Source organism: Nelumbo lutea, chromosome 2, assembly GCF_056320005.1.
Source record: "Nelumbo lutea isolate HS-2025 chromosome 2, American lotus-T2T, whole genome shotgun sequence".
Classification (NCBI taxonomy): Eukaryota; Viridiplantae; Streptophyta; class Magnoliopsida; order Proteales; family Nelumbonaceae; genus Nelumbo; species Nelumbo lutea.
In genome coordinates, this window is record NC_142685.1 from 71172636 (window position 1) to 71195412 (window position 22777).

General features: G+C 40.9%; 1 protein-coding gene across 2 annotated transcripts in view; it reads right to left on the reverse strand.

The window, feature by feature from the left end:
- The window catches only part of LOC148871461 (PH, RCC1 and FYVE domains-containing protein 1-like), a 154853-nt gene that overhangs the window by 48727 nt on the left and 83349 nt on the right, over positions 1-22777 (reverse strand). For both annotated transcript variants that reach the window (XM_088967190.1, XM_088967191.1), the window contains exons 5-7: positions 21875-21964; positions 21646-21732; positions 21428-21529 (exon numbers count right to left, since the gene is read on the reverse strand). In XM_088967190.1, the coding sequence (XP_088823316.1) occupies positions 21428-21529; positions 21646-21732; positions 21875-21964 (279 nt within the window). The remainder of the gene's footprint in view (positions 1-21427; positions 21530-21645; positions 21733-21874; positions 21965-22777) is intronic.

Sequence of the window (22777 nt, forward strand, 5' to 3'; positions counted from 1 at the left end):
TTCTTATCCCTTCTCTTCTCCTCTATTCTCTTCCTCTCTTCCTCTCTGTTTTCTTTCTTTATCGTTGATAATATTAGTGAACAACCACAGTTCAGAAGGATAATAACAATGAACTCAAGGCCAAAAAAGGAGGTGATATGAATAACCTTATTAGCCATCTTAGTGTATTGGTGGGGCAGCCGCCAGACCAATATGGATCTAAGCTCAATAACAGTGATATGAATAACCAAATGGCACCAAAGAGATCACTACCTAGTTGAATAACTAGCTAGACAAAGTTGCTAACAGGTGACAATCTAGAAAATCCAAGTTTATTGGACTACCGAATAAAGAGTAAAAAAGTGGAGAACTTGTGCTAAACAGAACAACCTTTAGAGAAATTCTAACCAGAGAAGGAAGAAAAAGTGTGAGCTTAAAGAATGAGGTAAGCTGAGTTGGTGAGAAAGAGCATTGTCTACTTGAGTGCGTTGAAGCTAAGCTCGCTATTGGGGAGAAGAGTGTTGGGAGCCCAAAGGAGAATCGACCTTTAGGTAAGTTTATTTGTTTTGGTACTTTTGAAGTCGAGATCCCTTTTGCTCCGCCTCAAGGGGGTGGTTGGTTTTGTCTAATCAGGAAGTATTTAGGCTCGAGGGAGATAGGGGAGGAAAGGAGGTTGGTTTAAAAGGAAGGGAAGAAGGGAGGCGTAAGGGAGGAAGAAAGCAATCAGAAGGGGAGGATTTTGAAGGAGGTGAAATTAAGTGTTCGGAAGAAAACAATCATTTCGAGAATGCAGGTACAAAGGAAGAATGTGATGGTTCAGAGGATTGAGAAGAGGCTTTAAGATTTGAAGTTCCAATAGGAAGACTTTGGGGTTGATTTAGGCCGAAGAAGATTTTCTGATATCAAGGTTAGGGACAATGATAATACTGAGGCTGTGACGAAAGCAAAAGAAACAAGTTCCACCTTGTTCACGTGTCGAAAGTTTTTTCTCGTTTGAAAGATGGGCTGGGTGGTGCGGGTCCCACTAACAAATTTAAGAAAGTCTATAAAAAGAGAGTTTCAAAAGGTAAAGGTCCAAAGGTGAAGTTTGTGGAGCTCCGAGGAGTAAAGGTCAAGATCCAAGAGGGAAGTAGTAGAAGTCGCCAGCTTCTAAGGAAGGTTTGGTGCCGAGGGTCAGAGACTGAGGATAAGGAGAGGAGTGATTGAGGCAGTGAGGAAAACTCATCTACATCTTCTTCAGCCATTGTAGGTGAGAAGGGGGGGGGGGGAGTGGAGATTAAATGTTTGGTTGACAGGGATGTTGAGGTGGGCAAGGGCTTAGGTCTATTCTTTTGGGTTGGAGAGGAGGTTGCTAGAAGGGCTTTCGGAGCATTTAAAAAAAATAAGAGGGAAGAGAGCTTAAAGAAGATCACTGCTGGAGTAGAAGGAGAGGCATGTAATGACGAAAGAGATGGACAAGACAATTTTCTTGAAGAAGACTTAAAATGCTATGTTTGGAACATTCTTTTGTTTTTAAGCTCTTATTTTTGTTTGTTTGGGCATGTATTAGCTTAACACCTGAAAGTTGCTTGTATTCAGACCGTTCTTTTTATTTTTAATAAAATTTTCATTTTACCTTTAAAAGAAAAAGAAAATAGTGTAATCAGTTTGAATCTTGGATAGGAAAATCTTCCTTAGAAGGATGGACCTCTTCAAGAGGCCAAAGCGAGGGAGAGTTTGTCTTTCTCAATTGATCTAGAGGTCATGGGTGTTAATTGTCAAAAGAAAAAAGCCAGAAATTTCTTACAGCATCGGAAGGGATGGACCAAGAGCACACTCAAGTTGCTTGCGGTGGAGAGGTAGGGTCTGTTCTTCCCTTGGCTATGATTGACGAAGAGACAGTGCCAGAAAATCGAGTTGTTAGGGGTGAAGATTGCTAGTAGGAGCTTGATGCAGTTTCTATTTTGGATGTTTTCTAGGCCTCGATGTGAAGTTCTGACACCTTTGAGGGCATTGTTTTAAGTAGTCAAGTGGGTAAGAGTTCTTAAGAAAAAGAGGTAGTTTTCTCTCAGAAGTCATAGTGGGGAAATTAGGAAGAGATCTTGGTAGGAAGATACAGGGAACAAGGAAATTTGGGTTATTGAGACAACATAATTCCATCTTGAAATCATCATTAATTTCTAAGAAGACAAATAGTGTCAGTACTGGCATCTGATTCACATTACCAAAGTCTTTTCCTAGCTGAAAGATGGGCTCCTAAGTGCAAGCCCAAGTAGCAATTACAAGAGAGTGTATAGAAGGACAAAAAAATGAAAAAGGTAAAACTTGTTTTCTTAGAGACACTATTGTTGAGAATCTATCAAGTTGTTTTCCAATTAGTGGTGAAAGGGAGATAAAGTTGGAAGTTCTCACTGAAGAGGTTTTGGCAAAAGAAGGGGAGAGGTTGGGGGAAGAGGATGTTTCAAAAGAAGTTGAAACCAAAGAGGAAGGAGTGGAGTTGGATAGAGTTTGAAAAATTGAGCAAAAGTTGGTGTAGAGATGATGGGCTGAATGGGCCTTAGTTTCTTTATTTTTCTTTAAGATGTGTTTATGACTTGTGTTAGTAGGTAGTGGGCCTTAGTTATGGGCCTGCTTTTTCTTTTTTATTGTTGTCATCAGTGATGGACGCCCTACTAAGGGCCCTCGTGTAATTTTCCTTATTTTTTACAACAAAAGAACAAAATAAATCACTGGGGTGAAGAGAGGTTTTGATAGGGGTGCCACAGTTCGGTTAACCGAACTGTGGGCCTATTGTTGAAACTGAACCGGTCCTATTGGTTTTTCCTATAAAGAACATGTAAATATATAATAAAAAATAGAAATATATAAATTATTATATTTTACATAATAAATAATATATTTATACATATAATGCATATTTATTAATTTATAATACATAGAAAATATAAAAAATATATATACAATATAGTATACATAAATATATATAAAATATATAGAAATATATGTATACCGGTTAGTTTGGTTAACCGTTGGTTAGTTCAGTTGGCTTTCCGGATTTTCATGCTCACCCCTAGGTTTTGAACTCTCTCTGCTTCCTTCCCTTTCTTCCATCTTCTTCCTCCTTTACTTTTCTCTCTCCCATCTTCTTCAATATTCTTCTTCTCTTCTGTTTTCTATTTTCTTTATTTTATATTATTTCAGGTGGGATCCACAACTGTTAAATGCAGAAAAGGTGGTGGAAACTAGACTTCAAGTTGGTAAGAAGTTGGGCTTATTGGTCTTAGGAGGGGAAGGTACACTAGAAGAGAGTCTTGGGATTTAGAGCTACAATATCCATTGAATGCTAAAAGGCCTAATTCAGATAGGTGACAATTTTGAGTTTTTTGCTTAGGGAGAAGTTCTATTGATGGGCATTTTTTGTGGTGTTTAGTGAGGGTTGCATGCTTCTGAAGCATGGTGTGGGCTAATTTTTTGAGGATTAAAAGTTAAAAGTTTTTTCCTTTAGCTTGGACTCAGGACTTGGTGCTTTATTGGGTGTTTTGTCATTCTTAGTGGGTGATATCTTATCACTACTATTGTACCTTTTTGTTTTCTTAATAAAATTACCAAAAAATGCAACAGTTATGCCTTGTGATTGCTAACTCTAACACTTCCCCTCAAGTTGGTGAGTATATGTCATATAGTACCATCTTGTTACACATGTAGTCCACTCTTCCCCAACTCAACCTTTTTGTAAACAAATTTTCCCATTGACTTCTTGTGTTCACATGGGTAGTACTTATCACTCTACTAAGCACCTTTTCTCTCACAAAGAGAATCAAATTCTCTGTGTTGTGTTCTCTCATGGAAAACTGGATTAGATGAGATGCGTACTATAGCTTGGTTGTCACAATACAACTTCATAGGTTTATTAACTGAGTACCCAATCTCCTACAAGAGTTTTTTAACCATATTAGTTCACAAGCAGTGTCTACCATGGTTCTATATTCAACTTCAGTACTGCTCCTTGCTACTACAATCTATTTCTTGTTCTTCCATGTCACCAAATTCCCTCCATGAAAGGTACAATACCCTATAGTGGATCTTATGTTAGACATTGAGCCAACCACAATTGGAGTTCAATGCTTCCTCCAGCCTTGTATAACAAACCACAATTGGAGTCAAATATCACACTATTCTTAGAACTACATCCTAATGTGGAACCTGAAGATTCTGCATAAGCTGGATTACTACATTGGCTACAAATGGTATATTTGGCTGAGTAATATTTAGATAGTTTAACTTACCCACAAACCTTTTATACCTCCTAGGATCCTGAAATTCTTCACTTGCATTAGTACTTAATTTGACATTTGGCTCCATAGGTGTTTCACCTGGTTTGGCACCGAACAATCCTATCTCCTCTAGAAAGTGAAGAACATACTTCCTTTCGGACAAATTTATTCTACACTTTGACATTGCAACTTCTATTCCCAAGAAATACTTTAGTTTACTAACATTTTTTGTTTAAAAGTGATCATGCAGAAAGGCCTTCAATATGTCAACTCCCATCCTATCACTGCTAGTTATAACAATGCCATCTACATATACCACCAACTAAATATTTCCAGCTTTCAAATCATAGCTGAACAATGAATGATCAACCTAACACTACCTCATGCTAAAATCTTTTACCACTGCACTAAATCTACGAAACCAAGCATGCAAAGACTGTTTCAGCCCATAAATTGCCTTCTTGAGTTTGCACACTTTACCATCCTTTCCCTAAGCAAATAAACCCTAGTGATCGCTCTATATAAAATTCCTCGAAAAGATCACCATGTAAAAAGGCATGTTTGATGCTGAGCTAAAAAAAGAGCAAGTCATCATAGCTGCTAAAGATATCAAACATGAACCGAGCCAATCTTGGCAATAGGAGAGGTCATAGTATAATCTACTCCATTAAATTGTGAGTAACCCATTGCAACCAATTGAGCTTTCAACCACTATACCCTACCATATGATAAGTATTTGATAGTGTACACCTACTTACAACCAACATTCTTACCAGGAGGGAGAGTGATGAGATCCCAGGTGCGATTATGAGCAAGAGTTGAGAGTTCTTCTTCCGTTGCTTCCCTCCACCCTGGAGAGGTAAGAGCTTCCAAAACATTCTTAGGAATAGACACAAGGATAAAATAGAAACAAACTAGTGATGAGAAGCAGAAAGATGAGTAACAAAAACATAGTTAGAAATAGGATGGAAGGGTGCAACTACGTTTACCTTTGCACAAAGCAATGAGAAGGTCAACATCAAAAGGTGGAGGCAATATTGGCATGTAAACAACCACTAGATCTGCCAGTGAAGAAGAAACTGGAGGAGTCGATAGATGTCAATGGGTATCACTTTCCTAATTTATGGTTGTTTAGTATTAACCTGCACTAGAGGTGAGGGCTTGTCATAATTGGACCAAAAGGAATGGGGGGGCATCAACCGGAATTGGAAATGGAAACACAGAAGGTGAGGAGGAAACATCCGACCCTGTAAAGAAAGGGATAAAGTCAAAGAAAGTGAAACCAAAACAAACAAATGAACACTGGGAAGTGGGATTATAGCACTTCCCACTTTGTAGAGCGTGCTCCATCTTGTCCATCCCAGGCCATAGATTATGAACAAAACACAATCAAAAACCCTGAGAGTGAGAGGAAATGGAGATAAAGTGGGAAATAAAACGGAGAAAGGAGAATGACCTATAAGTATGGACATGGGCATCCGATTAATTAGGAAACAAGATGTAAGTGCAATATCATTCCAAAATCGTTTGGGAACATCATTCCAAAATCATTCTTTCGTTCAACCACATGAGGACTAGCAATGGCTGGAAGCTTATGAAGAAGTATTCGGTGGCTGAATCTTGGAGATTACCAGGAGAGGTTCGCAGCAGTTGAAGACTTGCCGCGGCTTGCAGAGAGTTGGTAATCAGGAAGAAGCAGTGAAGGTTAGGGTTCAGGTAACCCTGGAAGGCAGTAAACCGAAATCCATAAGTAAATTTTTTTTTATTGAGTTTCAGAGACTGCAATCAGTCGAGATAGGTTGGACCTATCTAGAAGGAGAGGCAGAACTGTTTTAAGTTTGTCTTTATGGTTTGACTGTTGGGCCGAACACCCCCCCTCTCAGAGGTGATTAGCTTTTAGGGTTTCATATTGCCCTATGACAAGTCCCACTTGTGCGGACTGCTTGGAGAGTGCAGCTGAGCACTTATTTCAAACCTACAGTTGAAACCCTAATTTTGCTCTCGCAGCAGTGGGCACTTATTTCAGACCTATCTCAGATTGACAGGCTGCCTGGTACTGTGCATGCCGATTGATTTCAGATCAGATTTGAGTTGATTTCTTGCATATATTGTGATAGGCGATTGATTTCAGATCAGATTTGGGTTGGTTTCAGATTAGATTTTGGATCAGATTAGATTTCAGATCAGATTTGTGTTGGTTTCAGATCAGATTTCAGACCTGCTTGTTTTTACTCTGTTTTCTGGTATAGTGGCTCTAACAGTTTGTAGCCACTGATTCTTGATCAAAGATGGAGTTTAAGGGTCAGGGAGAAAGTAGTTTTGGAAACAACAGTTATGGTAGTGTATCTGAAACCGGGTTTCAGATTACAACTATGAGATTTGATGGGTCAAATTACTTGGAGTGGGCTCAATCAACCACGATGGCTATTGGAGGAAGGGGAAAACTGGGTTACCTCTTGGGAGATGTGAAATAATCTTCCAAGGAGGACCCAACATACACCAAGTGGGTTCAAGAGAACTATTTGGTTATGGCATGGCTGTGTAATTCTATGCAGCCACATATCGGCCGAAATTACTTGTGGGCAAAGATAGCCGAAGAGATATGGGATGTTGTTAAAGAAATCTATTCCCAACCCCTTAATGTTGCCAGAGCCTATGAACTGAAGTGTGAGGTGAACAACCTTAAACAAGGAGAGAAGCCAGTTTCTGTCTACTTCTCTACCTTGAAATCCTTGTGGCATGAGATTGACCATCTAGAGACCCTTGAGTGGGAGAGTCCCAAAGATGCACAAACTCATAGAAAACAAGTCGAGATGAATAGGGTATTTGAGTTTCTGGCTGGTTTGAATTCAGAATATGACATTGTGCGACATCAGATATTGACAAGAGATAGTGTGACCCTTTCTCAAGCATACTCCCTGGTGCATAGTGAAGAGACCAGGAGGAAAGTCATGATGCAGCCTCAGCCCTCTTTCCCAGCCTTGACAGCTATTAAACCTAAGCCAGGGGGTGACTCAGAAAGGGACCGGAAGAAGGAAGATAAACGGGATCTGGTATGTGAACATTGCAAGAAACCCAAGGACACAAAAGATACTTGTGGGAAGCTACATCCTCATTTGATCCCAGCAAAACTAAGAAATAAGAAGGGTAATGCTCATGTGGCCGTGAACACTGATTCAACATCCTCATCAGGCACATCCCAAGAGACTTTAGCTGCTGCTCGGGCTGCCCTCATACAGTTGGAAAAGGAAGTTGGGAGTTCAGCTCAGCCATCTCAGTCACCGTCAGCTCCTGCCACATTTGCATTTGCACATTCAGGTACTCGAGCCTCAGCTTACCATGCTTTAGCTCCAGGTAATACTGACCACTGCTGGGTAATAGATTTAGGTGCATCCAACCATATGATTAGCTTGCCATCATTGTTCACTTCTTATCACTTGTCCTCTGGCCGAGATAGAGTATCCATTGCTGATGGCTCTCTTGTTCCCATTTCGGGCAAGGGGGACATCAAGCTATCAGACACTATCTCTTTATCTTCTGTCTTGCATGTTCCTAAGCTTGATACTAACCTGCTTTCAGTTAGTAGTATTACCAAACACATGAATTGTTTAGTAACCTTTTTCCCTGACTGATGTGTTTTTCAAGATTTGGAGATGAGGAAAGTGATTGGGACTGGCCATGAGACGAATGGATCTATTTGCTTGGAGAGAGTTCTCGTCGGGAGGAGTCAATGGATAAGAAGTCTTTTCTTTCCTAGTCTGTGAGTTCGGTTATGCTAAGGCATAACCGATTAGGTCATTTGTCTTTTAAGTCCTTGAAGAGTTTGTTTCCTGCTTTATTTGAGTATGTTGAGTTATCAAAGTTGAGGTGTGAGAGTTGTGAGTTTGCCAAACATTGTAGAACCTCTTATTCTTTAAGTAATAAAAGGAGTATTTCCGCTTTTGATATTGTGCATACTGATGTTTGGGGGCCATATCATATCTCTTCTATGGGTGGGTACAAATATTTTCTACTGTTTGTTGATGACCATACCCGTTTTTCTTGGGTCTATCTTATGCGTTCTCGGGATGAGGTTCTTGCTCTGACCCAAAACTTCCATCAGATGATTCTCACACAGTTTGGGGCCAAAATCAAAGTCCTTAGATCTGATAATGCAAAGGAATACTTTGCTCAGCCATTGACCTCCTACCTTCTTAGCCATGGAGTTATTCACCAGAGCACTTTCCCTTATACACCACAACAGAACGACATTGCCGAAAGGAAGAATAGGCATATATTGGAGGTGGCTAGAAGCATTATGTTTACCTCCAATGTACCTATTCGTTTTTGGGGTGATGCTATCCTCATGGCAGTTTATCTCATTAATCGAGTTCCTTCCCGGGTTCTTGATATGAAAACCCCTTTTTCCGTTTTATACCCAGACGGGGAGTTGTTCATTGTTCCCCTTAAAACCTTTGGTTGTACCTGTTTCGATCAGCTTCTCGAGCCTCATCATTCCATGTTTGAAGCTAAGGCCTCCAAATGCATTTTCCTCGGTTATGCACAAACTCAAAAGGGTTATGCTGCTATGATCCGGTTTCAGGGAAAAGGTTTGTCTCCATGGATGTCACCTTCTTTGAGGAGACATCCTATTATCCTAGGGTTTCTCCTCAGGGGGAGAGCAGCAGTGAAAGTGGGGCTGTTTTGAGTTTCTTTCCTCAGGGGGAGAGCAGTGAGAGTGGAAGTGGGGCTGGTGGAAGTGGGACTGTTTTGAGTGGGGTTGTTCCTTTACCTATTCCACTGGGTAATGAAGGTTGTAGTGGTGAGGGTGGTCAGAGGGAGCCGGAGTTGAGAGTCTATCACAGGCGATGCAGGCAGGTTGATCCTAGTCATCGGCAGTCCCGGCCAGCTCCAGTTCCTTCTGCGGCTCCAGATCCAGATCCTATTGAGACACCTCCTACTGTTGCCACTTCCCCTCTTGTGGATGACCTTGATCTCTCTATTGCCATTCGCAAAGGGAAACGACATTGCACCACTTCTACAACTCACAGCATCTCACAATTCTTATCCTATGATCGTCTGTCTCCATCTTACCGGTCCTATCTCACTTCCATTGCCGATGTCCCTATTCCAAGAACAGTGCAAGAAGCCTTATCAGTTCCAGAATAGAAGGATGCAATGCAAGTCGAAATGGATGCCCTGTTGAAGAATAATACTTGGGCACTGGTTGACCCACCAAAAGGAAAGAAACCGGTGGGATGTAGATGGGTGTTCACTGTTGTTATAGTGAGCCGAATAAGGGTAATTTAGTAATCTTATGTCAGTTAAGTACTTTGCTTATGTGGCTGTTTTATTAGAGTACTCTGCCCCACACTTAAGTGAGGACAGTTTAGTCTTTGTAAGTGTAATTAGAACCTAATAAACACAAGGGGGTCGACTGAATGGGAGACTAATCAGTTCGACTAAACCCTCCTGTTCTCTCTTTCTCTTGTCTTCTTCCTCATCTTCTTCTTCCTTCTTCACTGGTTCGGACTACTGTAGCTGCTCCAAAACATGGTATCAGAGCAAGGTTTCTGACCTGCTTCCGCTTGCAAAGCATCTCAGCTGTGTTCGTGACACCCTCCTCTTCGTTTCTAGTTGGTTAATGGAGAGAGCTGGTTCGCCCTAGGTCTGAGACATCACAGTTCGTTGCTCTTTGCTGCGCACAGTTTTCTTCATCAAGGAAGGTGATTTCAGCAGTGAATGGTTGGCTGATACTCTCAAAGGAAGGTTGGTTATTTAGTCCTCTTGTGTTGCTGGTATTTCTGGGTAGGAACCCTTCAAGAATCAGTTAGTACTGATTAGAACCTAGAGAACTAGGTTCATTGTTGCCCTAAAAAGGGCTGTGTGTGCAGTAGCCGAATGGTGTAGGGCTGCTGTGAGTTGTTGAGTGGTGTTAGGGCTGCTGTAGGTGGCCGAGTGGTGTAAGGTGGAATGCAGTGACCTTGCCAAGCTCCTTGTGGTCGTGTAATGCCCTCTTAAGTGTGTTAAACAAATCTGAACTGGGCATAGCAGTTTGACTGTGTTGTGGTGCTTGTGATGTGCAATTTTTTTTATTGAGTGGTTGTAAGAGGGCCTACTGTTGTGTTGTGGTGCTTGTGATGCTTATGTGGGTCGTAGGTGTGTGAAGTCAGCAGTAGTGTAAAGAAGAACAAGTGTGTGCTCCCACTGTTGTGTTTAGGGGCTGCAATAGGTGCTGAAGTATCAAACTGTGAACAACATCAATCAGCTTATAGCTGAGAAGTAAGGTTAGAGGCAACTGTGAAAGAGTACAATGGCAGCAATAGGAGATGGCTACAATGATCAGAAACCTAATGTGGTAATTTCCTCCGACTACTTAGGGGTACAAATGACCTCAATTAAGCTGAATGGGGAGAACTATGTTCCATGGGCCAAATCAGTGGAAGTGTTTCTCAAGGCAAAGAAGAAAGTAAAGCATGTAAGAGATGAAAAGCCATCGGAGGACTCTCCAGGGTTTGATGATTGGGAGCAAGAAGATGCTCAAATCATGACTTGGCTGTGGAATAGTATGGAACCTAAAATTAGTGCCAACTTCATGTTTCTTGATACGGCTAAGGATATATGGGAGCATGCTAAGAAGCTATATTCTGGACAAGATAACACAACAAGAGTGTATCAGCTTTATCAGGAGTATTTTGATTGACAACAAGGAACCAAAACACTAGAAGAGTACTATGCCAACATGAAGAATATAAGGAATGAACTCAATGTCTATCACCCCCTTACTCCAGATATTAAAGTTCAGCAACAGCAAAGGGAGCAACTAGATGTTACAAGATTTTTAGTGGGGCTGAAGTCGGAATATGAACCAGTTAGAGCCCAAATATTGGGGGGCTCTACTCTTCCTACACTTGAGGAAGTATTCTCAAGGCATCGTAGAATCTCTTTGGGACAGACAGAGAACTCCACACAGTCTGATAGATCAGCACTTGTGACAGCTCGAGGGGTTGGATATAGTACAAGAGGGGGAGGTCATGCTCCCCGAGGAGGCCGTGGTAGTTCCATGATTAGTCGGGGTGGTCGTGACTCAGGGGGAGGTCGTGGCAGAGGGAAGAATAACTCTACAAGGAAATGCACTCATTGTGGTAGAGAGGGACACACAGTGAATTTCTGTTATGATCTACATGGCCCTCCCTCTAAATGGGCTAATCATGCTGTAGCGGGTGAGGTTGATATCAGTGACAGTAAACCGGCAGACCGAACTCATCCCACATCTACATCTACCTCTGGGAGGGAAATGGTGAGCGTACCGCGTGATGAGTATGAACGGTTCCTTCAAACTACTTCACAGCATACCACTGCCACACTTGCCCAATCAGGTATTGCTTGCATGTCATCTAAAACCTCTCCCTGGATTATTGACTCTGGAGCCTCAGATCATATGACCGGGACTCCAGGTGTGTTCTCTTCTCTCTTTGAAACCTCCACATCACAAACTGTTACACTTGCCAATGGGTCCTCATCTCCCATATGTGGTGTTGGTAATATTGACATGGCTCTTGTGCCCTTATCATCTGTTTTATATGTCCCTAAGTTTCCATTCAATCTTATGTCTGTTAGTAAAATAACCAAAGCTCTTAACTGTTCCGTTACCTTCTTTCCTTCCACCTGTGTTTTTCAGAATCTCAAGACGGGGAAGAAGATTGGTGGGGGGCATGAAGCTGGTGGACTGTACTATCTTGACGGTGGTGGATCTTCAATTGCTCTTCAGACTTCGCTTACTCCTCTACAATGGCATTGCCGACTGGGACATCCATCTCTCAAGGCTCTCAAGATTTTGGTCCCGTCATTGAGTCATTTGTCAGTTTTGCAATGTGAGTCATGTCAGTTTGGGAAACATCGTCGTGTGTCCTTCAGTCCAAGAGTTGAGAGTCGTATGTTGAGTCCTTTTTCTTTGGTTCATTCAGATGTTTGGGGTCCAATCAAAATAGAGTCTTATAATGGGTACAAGTATTTTGTCTCCTTTATTGATGATTGTTCAAGAATGACATGGATTTACTTAATGAAAGAAAGAAGTGAATTGTTTTCTATTTTTCAAAAATTCCATGCTGAAATACGCACACAATTTGGTGTTCCAATCAAAATTCTCCGTTCAGATAATGGTCGTGAATACTTTCTTACTTCATTTCAACAGTATTTAGAGCAGCATGGCATTATTCATCAGACATCATGTGCATACACCCCTTAACAAAATGGGGTAGCTGAACGGAAGAACCGCCAGCTTCTTGAAACTGCTCGGTCTATTCTTCACCACATGAATGTTCCTAAACGTTTTTGGAGTGATGCTGTACTCACTGCATGTTTTCTCATTAATCGGATGCCCTCCTTCATTCTTCATGGTCGGTCCCCCTTCTCTATCTTGTTTCCCACTTTATCTCCATTCCCATTAATTCCTCGTGTCTTTGGTTGTGTGTGCTTTGTCCACAATCTGAGCCCTGGAATAGACAAGCTAGATGCACGCTCAATTAAATGTGTCTTCCTTGGCTACTCACGGACTCAGAAAGGGTAAAAGTGTTATAATCCCATTACCCGGAAGTGCTATGTCTGTCCTGATGTCACCTTTTTTGAGTCAGTCCCCTTCTTCTCAAGTCCTGAAGCACCCTCGTCTCCACCCGCACTTCCTCTTCCTCTCCCTGTCAGTGATCCAGTTCTAGATGTTGTTGTTGGAGTAGACTCATCACCTCATCCCATGCAGATCACCACCGAACGTCCACCAATCTGGCAAGTGTATACACGTCGAACGGCACCGGCCCCTCCTCCAGCTTCTACCTCATTCGCGGATCCTCTCATGGCTCCTATTGTTGAACCCTCAAACCTTGATCTACCCATTGCCTTACGGAAAGGTAAACGCAGTTCTACCCTCCATTCCATTTCCAATTTCGTTTCATTATCTCGTCTTTCTACATCACATCGCCAGTTTGTTTCCCTTTTATCCTCTATTTCCATACCTAATAATGTCCAAGAAGCTCTCAGTTCACCTGATTGGCGGCAGGCAATGGAGGAGGAACTTTCTGCTCTTCAACATACTCAAACGTGGGAACTTACTACTCTCCCACCTGGTAAGCATGCTGTGGGATGTAAATGGGTGTATACTGTGAAATACTTGCCAGATGGTAGTGTAGAGCGTCTGAAGGCCAGACTTGTTGCTAAAGGTTACTCCCAGTTGTATGGAGTAGACTACATGGAGACATTCTCTCCGGTGGCTAAGATTGGTTCTGTTCGTGTACTAATTTCCCTGGCAGTTATGTATGATTGGCCTCTGTTTCAGCTTGATATCAAGAATGCCTTTCTCCATGGTGATCTTGTGGAGGAGGTATATATGGAGCAACCACCTGGGTTTGTTGCTCAGGGGGAGGATGGTAAGGTATGCAGATTGAAGTGGTGAAGAGTTTTGGAATGAAGCAGTGCCAGGTAGATCACTCAGTGTTCAGCTATGACTCAGAAGCTGGGAAGATTCTATTAGTGGTCTATGTGGATGATATTGTCATTACTGGCAGTGATAAATTGGGGATTGGCAAATTAAAGGTATTTTTGCAAAACCATTTCCAAACAAAAGATCTTGGAACATTGAAATATTTCTTGGGAATAGAGGTTGCCAGGTCAAAACAAGGTGTAAATCTGTGCCAAAGAAAATATGTTCTTGATCTATTGGAAGAAACAGGACTGTTAGGTGCAAAACCGGCTGAGACCCCTATGGAACCAAATGTTAAGTTGAGCAGTGATACAGGAGAAGTATTTGAAGATCCTGGAAGGTATAGACGACTAGTGGGGAAGCTGAACTATCTAACTATCACGAGACCCGACATATCCTTTGCAGTCAGTGTGGTGAGCCAATTCATGCAGGACCCTCGTATACCTCACTGGGATGCAATTCTTAGAATTGTGAGGTATCTGAAAGGAGCTCCAGGCCGTGGACTATTGTATAAACCAGGAGGAAAACTTGAAGTAGTGGGGTATACAGATGCAGACTGGGCAGGCTCAGTGAATGATAGAAGATCTACTACGGGCTATTGCACATTTCTTGGAGGAAATCTTGTGACGTGGAAGAGTAAAAAGCAGACGGTTGTGGCCAGAAGTAGTGCTGAAGCTGAGTATAGGGCCATGGCACATATTACCTGTGAGTTAGTGTGGTTGAGGAATCTTCTACAAGAAATTGGGTTTCACATGGATAAACCTATGAGACTGTATTGTGACAACCAAGCTGCACTCCATATCTCATCCAATCCTGTATTTCATGAGAGAACAAAGCACATAGAGGTTGATTGCCACTTTGTGAGGGAGAAGGTCCTTGCTGGAGAGATAAACACAGAACATGTGGGCTCGAATGATCAATGGGCAGATTTGTTTACAAAAGCTCTAAACTCAGGGAAAGTGAATCATCTATGTAACAAGCTGGGATTATATGACATATATTCTCCAGCTTGAGGGGGAGTGTTAGAGTGAGCCGAATAAGGGTAATTTAGTAATCTTATGTTAGTTAAGTACTTTGCTTATGTGGCTGTTTTATTAGAGTACTCTGCCCCACACTTAAGTGAGGGCAGTTTAGTCTTTGTAAGTGTAATTAGAACCTAATAAACACAAGGGGGTCGACTGAATGGGAGACTAATCAGTTCGACTAAACCCTCATGTTCTCTCTTTCTCTTGTCTTCTTCCTCATCTTCTTCTTCCTTCTTCACTGGTTCGGACTACTGTAGCTGCTCCAAAACAACTGTGAAGCATAATGTTGATGGCTCTATTGAAAGGTACAAAGCCTGGCTGGTTGCAAAGGGGTTCAGTCAGACTTATGGTATAGACTACTTGGAGACCTTTGCCCCAATAGCCAAGATGACCACCATCCGAGTTCTGTTATCCCTTGCAGCAAATCATTTTTGGCCCCTGTTTCAAATGGATGTTAAAAATGCCTTTCTGAATGGAGACTTACAGGGAGAGGTTTACATGTAGTTGCCTCCTAGATTCTATGATACAGAGACAGGTAAGAAGGTTTGCCGATTGAATAAGGCATTGTATGGTTTGAAGCAGTCACCTAGAGCCTGGTTTGATAGATTCAGATTAGCCCTTGGAAAGTTTGGTTATGTATAGGCCCAGTCAGATCATACACTATTCATCAAGAAGGTGGAGTCCTCTCTAACACTACTTGCAGTATATGTTGATGATATTGTGGTGATAGGAAATGACAGTCATGAGATTGAGTCCCTCAAACAACTCCTTCATCAAGAGTTTGAGGTGAAAGATCTTGGTGCATTACGGTACTCTTTGGGTATTGAGGTTGCTAGATCCAAGCAGGGGATTTTTATCTCTTAGAGAAAATATGTTCTAGATCTGTTGGCGGAAACTGGAAAGTTGGGTGTTAAGCCGACTGACACACCCATCGAACAAAATCACAAGATTTGTACAAAGGGTGGGGAGCCTCTTGAAGACAAAGTTATGTTTCAACGGTTGGTTGGAAAGCTCCTATATCTTTGCCTCACTCGGACAGATATCAGCTATGCAGTTAGTGTTGTTAGCTAGTACATGCACTCCCCTAGAACTTCTCATCTTTTTGTGGCAGAGAGAATATTAGCATACTTGAAGAGATGCCCGGGTAGAGGTATACTGCTCAAGAACAATAATCACATGAGGGTGGAAGTCTATACAGATGCCGATTGGGCTGGGAGTGTTGATGACAGAAGGTCTACCTCTAGATATTGTGCCCTTGTGGGAGGTAACCTTGTCTCTTGGAGGAGTAAGAAGCAGAGTGTTGTTTCCCGCTCCAGTGTTGTAGCGGAATACAGGTCAATGGCTAATGGAGTGGCTGAAATCGTATGGCTGAGGTCACTACTTGAAGAGTTGGGTATTGACTATGAAAAGCCCTTAATGCTGTATTGTGATAATCAGACAGCTATTAATATAGCCCACAACCCAGTGCAGCATGACAAAACTAAACATATCGAAGTTGATCGACATTTTGTGCGAGAAAGGGTCACATCACAAGAAGTGTGTCTTCCGTACATTACATCTAATATGCAGCTCTCGGATATCCTCACCAAGGCTGTACCAAGGAAGAAGTTAGAGACAGATCTATCCAAGTTGGGAATGATAGATATCTACTCCCAACTTGAGGGGGAGTGTAGAGAACACTGATGTGGGCCCCACTGTGTTCGTAGGACAGCATGTGTAGTTATTTGTTTCAGTTATAGTAGTGTCAGTTTGAGTCAGTTTGTTAATTCAGTTGTTATTTATTTCAGTTTTTATTTACTTTATTTGTCATGCAAGTACTAAGGGCAGATGTGTCCTTTCCATTGTACTGAACATAACCTATAAATAATAAGAGAGTGGTGGTGGCAGATCTGTTAGAATCTGTCCCTCTTTTCAACCCCTTGTGTTCTCCTGTTTCTCTTCTATTCCTTCTCCTTTCTCTCACTTTTCTTCTGTTTTGTAAACCTAAAACATATTAGGATTCAAGACTGATTACAGTCTTGATCTTCTACTAGTTTCTAATTCCTTGAGTAAGGATCTGGCGAATACAAATAGTGGAGCCTGTGGTTGAAGGAAAAAATTGTCTGATGTTAAGAGGAGTGGGCCTTGAATACCAGTTTGACAGCAGCTGACGTTTCTGATATTCAAACTCTTGGGCCTTGCCAATTGAATCGAGAAGTCTCTTCGAGATCTAAGGAGTGTTTTCAAGGTGGTCATGACGAAGATTTTTCTTTTGCTCTAGCGCTCATTCTAGGTGTTGAGAAGAAAGAGCCGAAACCTATTTCTCCGTACCTAGAGTTAAGCTAGGAGTCTAGGAATTCTGTTTCTAGTTTACAGGGAGGAAGTTCAAAGAAGGATCTAGGAGTAGGGGTTATGAGTAAAGCTAGGGCGGAGGCAGGGGTAGAGGAGGTGGAGGGCAATTATAAGGTTTGGAAGGAGGGAGGGGGCAAGGAAGAAGGAGAAAGTCTTTCAGAAGTTGAGGGGCAAGCAGGTCTCTGACTTAGAGAATGTAAGTCAAGTCAAAGGCCATAGGACCGACACCGGTTACTGGATCTCAGAAGTGTTTGTTGGTAGATTGGGAGTTGATTTGTGTCACAGGGGAAAAGAGGCGAATGTAGAAGACAATGGTGATACATCGGAAATCCTAAAGAAGATCAGAAATTCAAGCAAACTCGATGTAGTGCATATCATGAAGGTTTTCTCAAGGCTAAAGGAGGGCCTAGTGGGAGCTGGACTAACAAGTATAAAAAGATCTAGAAAAGAAGAGGGGGTAAACTAAGTTCTTTGAGTAAGGAGAAATCTTGCCCGATTTCTTCATTCTCACCCAATGGGGTCAAAAAAAGCCTTGCCAGGATGGTTCTAACTAGGAGAAGCCGATCAATCCAAACTTGTTAGAGAAAGCTGTTAGGGATGAGTCTGATTCGAATGAGGTCTCTCCTAATGTGGTACCAAAGGATAAGGAGATGAAGAAAGGTGATGTGGATTTGAAGACTCTAGTCAACAGAGAGGTGGAAGAGTTCGGTGAGGTGGAATATTGACCTGTGCCTTGCAGTTGCATCGCTTTGTTGGCGCAGTTGTTGTAAAAGTGATGTTTTTCTCTTGCTTTCTCTGTTTTTTGTTGTTCTTGATGGTTGGTCATAGTTGTGTGGTTTGGGGGGTGTCTCTGAGGTTGTATTTAGTTTCTTTTTTCTTTTAATAAATTTTTTTTCCTTTTGTTTATAAAAAAATTGAGAATACAATGACAGTTATGCCCCTAATTAAGTATGGGTCATATCACTTAAATTGAGACAAAATATACATAACGCCAATTAATAAAATAAGGTAATAGGACCAAAATATCCCTTGATTGCTGACTCTAACAGTACCTAACAGCATCAATGAGAAGCCCATCCTGATATCCAAGATGATGGTTCTGTTTTTTTTTTTTTGATGAATGAAAGTAGTTTTATTAAATCAGATATCAATAGTACAATCAGCCTAGGAGGTGGCACGAGATGTTACCCCCCCTAGGACTGAACCATATACACCAAAACTGCCCAGGCCTGAGACACGATTACAAAACAGCCCAAAATAGATCTCCCCTTGACACCCCTTGCTTGGACAAAGAATCAGCCATTGCATTTGCTGATTTCTGACCCACTGAAACCTGACAATCATATTCCTTGTCATCCATTTAACTTTCTTTAACAGATCCTTGTAGCCCCAACAGGCTGTTTCTGGGCTGATTAGCCAGCCTACTATTAGTATTTCAAGATGATGATTCTTCTCGATTAGTGTTTCAACAGGCTTTGCTCATATCATTCTAGTCTAATTTGATGTCCCATAATCAATAATCCAAGGAATGGGCTTACCTGGAGCAATAGCAATATTGGCAATAGCCCCTATACAACTATTCTGCTGAAATCTTAATTAACTTGCTCTACCAATGTATTATATCTTGTATCGTGATTTCCATGCCATTAGTTTGTAACTAGATGTACTTATACATGTCCTAGTCATTTTGGTAGGTTAGTTATTAAAATAGCTCAACAAAAATTATTTCCATCATAAGACTTGCCAAAAAAAAAAAATTCCATCACAAGATTGTAAGTATGAATGGTTTCAGGATGCTCCATGTAGGAATTAACATGTAATAAGATGCCTAATGACATTTGATACAAGTTGATTAGCAGAGATCAACATAGAGGAGGGGGAGGTCATAGAGTGTATACACATTTTGGGGTGTGAGGTTTCTCAGTGGCCTATGGAATATTTAGGACTGCCTCTAGGATATAACCCTAAGAATTGTACCTTTTGAACAGAAAATTTCAATAGGACTCTCAAGTGGTCATTGCTTGGACAAGATGTAGAACCCAAATCCCGTGGATCTATAGGCATACTTTTAGGGAGATTGTGAGTATTGTAAGGGAGTTGAATGTTACTTTCAAATGGGTGAGAAGAACAGCAAATGGGATGGAAGATACTCTAGCTAAACAAGGGGCTAGAAGTCCCCAATTGTTTTGGGCTGAACTGTAAACTATAATTTGGAAAAGAACACTTTCACCCTGTTGTAATTTTCTGTTCTAACTCTAATAAAATATTATCTCATTGATCAAAAAAAAAAAAAAGATTTGACAAAAGACTTACCTCGCGGAAGAAAAGTTACCTCTCCCTAGGTGGCAGAATTGTTTTTATTAGATCTACTTTAGCCAATCTACTCATGTATTATTTGTTAGTTTTCAAAGTCCCAGAGGGAGCAGCTAGAAAATGGAAAAGTTGGTGAGGGATCTTTGGGAGCTAGGGGAGGAGAGAAAAAGGGTCATAGGGTCAAATGGAAATGATTAGTAGAAGAGAAACATTTGAGAGTTTTGGTATCAAGAATATTCAGGAGAGAAATGTGGCTCTATTGAGGAAATGGTTGTGGTGATTACCTGTTGAGAAGAAAAAGTTGTAGGCCAAGGTGGCTTTTACTTTTTTGCATTCATGGACTTGTGGATAATGGATTGATGAATTTTGGCTAGGGCTACAAGTGCTTTTGGGAACATATAAGTATGACTTGTGCTCTGGTAACTGCACTAAATTCTGGGAACAGATATGGGTTGGGAACTCCCCTTTGAAATACCAATTTCCCTCTTTGTATGCTCTTTCAAATTACAAGGATGAGCCTATTTCTACTTTCATTGTTCCTTCTAACTCGAGAGCTGGATACAATTGGAACTTGGGTCTTAGAAGGGGCATCAGAGAATCTGAGTTAAGTAGTGTCTTGGTACTACTTAATACTCTTGATAGGATTATCTTGGATCCTTCGAAATCAGATGGTCGACTTTGGACTCTCTTCCCCTTCTAGATCATTCACTTGTGGCTTTTTTTTTAATGCTTTAACTCAACCCCTTGATAGTCTTGGGTAGATTTTTCCTGTAAAAGAGGTTTGGATTAAGCTTATTCCCCCTAGGGTTGGGTGTTTTTCTTGGGAAGCTTTCTTGTAAAGAATTAATACATATGATCTGCTTCAAAGAAAAGAGACCTAATAGATGCCTACCTCCTTACTGGCGTATTCTCTACCAAAGCCAATGGTTAGACTTGCTATCACTTATTAATCCCCTTCCCTTTTGCATTTGTTTGGGAATGGTTTTTTACCTTGTTTGGGTGCAAGTAGACCCCCACCAAATGTGCAAAGTTTGTTTGCCTCTACAACGTTTAGTTGGTCTAAGAAAATGGGAAGAATAATATGGACATGTGCAAGGGATGCCATTATCTGGACTATTTGAGAAAAAAAGGAACTCAAGAATTTATTTTAGATAAGGAGGGAAGCAGAGAAGCTATAATAGAGGCGGTCTACATCAGAGTGGTACATTGTGTTAAGTCTTTGGAACTTTTTGATGATATCCCAATGTCTGATCTTTTTAGAAGCTGGAAGGAAGTAACAAGTTTAGCCCCTGCTAAGGATGTTATGAGTCCTATTTGGTCCCCTCTAAACAGTGGGTTTATCAAGCTGAACTTTGATTGAAGTAGTGTGGGAAATCTGGGGTCTTCAGGCATTGTAGGTGCTTTTAGGAATAAAGAGGGTAAAATTATCGCATCTTTTTCAGGACCAATTGGAGTAGGTGACTCCTTGAGGGCTGAGACATTGACGGTAATGGAAGGAGTGCGAAGGGTGAGGAGTATAAGCATTAGAAAGTTGATTACTGAAGGAGACACCAAGTTGGTGTTGGGTTAGCTGAAGGAAGAGAAGAATGAACTTTGGATCTATAGCAACAAAAGGAAGAAGTGCAAATTCCTTTGCTGAAATATTAGCAAAACAAGGGACAGATAGAGAATTTCTGTTTTGGGCTCAATTGACTGATTTGACAATTCACTAGGAGAGCTTCTCTCTCCCTTCTCTTTGCTGGTTGTACTATGTTTTGAAATTCTAATTAAGCACTACAGTTATTGATAAAAAAAATGCTAATGACAGACAAGAACAGATAATTTACAAACTTCTAGATCAAGTTACAGTTAATTTGAGAAATTCTTTCCATCCAAAAAGGGACTAAGATTTCCATTGATTTGAGAAATTCTTTCTCTTAAATTTTCCAAACAGGCATAATGACAACAATTATTGCAATCAGAAATAAAAGTAGTTAAATAAATATATGACTAAATGATGATCTGCAAAGTGGTATTCTATTTAAGGAATATGGATTGTAAATCATGAATAAATTAAGATAGGTCTAATAACATACATCAGAAATATCACTCCTATTACGCCTGCCATGTTGGCCCTTAGAGATCAATGCCTTAAGGCCAGCGAACCAGACCTCTGCCTCACCTTTGTCCTTGCATATCTATAGGATTGAGATGGTCAAGAAATAGGATTCAGCACAGAACTAGCTTCTCATAAAACTCAACAAAATTTATTTTCATATAACTTTTAAAGAACCTGAATGATTCCATAACTAACCAGATCAAGAGTCCTTTCGCCATTATTATACAGAAGAGAAAATGACAAATAGTCTTTGTCAGGACGCAAATATCTCCTAAAAACAGCCTGTAGTGAACCAAAAACCAAGTGCTATGTAATGTTTAATTGCAAGTTAGTTAGTAAAACCTAAAATGAAATTCTTCACAGCATGATATATTAAAGCAAATTGCTAAAATGTATAAGATCATCATTCGGATTGTTGACTCACAGTTCTCTGCCCAGGGATAATCCTTGAGACGGAAGACAACTTCAAATTTCTTTCCTCTCCATGTGAGTACCAGATCAATGTTGTTTCATCCTGTCAGGACCATACTATGTTAAGAACTTATTTGATCAAGAAAAATAAGCAGAAAAAGAGAGAAGAAAGTTCAGAACACAATAAGATAGATGTGGGAGAAAAATCATTTTGAGAGAAGAGGACATGGCTTTTCCTAGCCCCTTAAACTTGTTTTATTAGACCTAACTGCAATTAAATGTAAAATTAAAAAGAAACCCTTAATAGGGTGGCTTCTAAAACAAGTAAATAAAAGGACTTTGGGCCCATAACAATTGAGGTCCATTTCAAAGCAAAAGAAATAAAAGAAAAGATAACCAACCGTATGTAGAGTTTCTATCATCAATGCTGTTGGTTCAGCTGTCTTAATATGTTTATTTATCTCTGTTGGGTCTTTTGTCTTCTGTTATTGGGCCTAATCTTATTTAGTGTTTTTTATTTGTCTAGGTGTCTCATCACTAATCAGGGGCATTCTAGTCTATTTGTGTAACATTATGTAATACACTTATTAATAATAGAGTAGGGCCGGCTGAGAGATTATTGCCGCCATTCTCAACTCTTCTTCCTCTTCTTCTTCTTCTTCTTCTTCTTCTCCTTCGGCAGCTTCATTCCAGCAAACATGGTATCAGAGCTCTGATCTTGCACCTGGTTACAGCCGCCACTTCATCTTCTACTCGTATCCACTCTCTTTCTTCCTCTTTTCTATCTTGGTTGCTGCAAAGAAACCCTAGGGTTGGTCGTAGAACACAGCAGGACCTACATCTAGGGTTTCCCTTGGTTGTAGTCCCAGAAGCTGATGCCCTAATAGACTTAGTACAGCAGATTGTAGCCATTCGG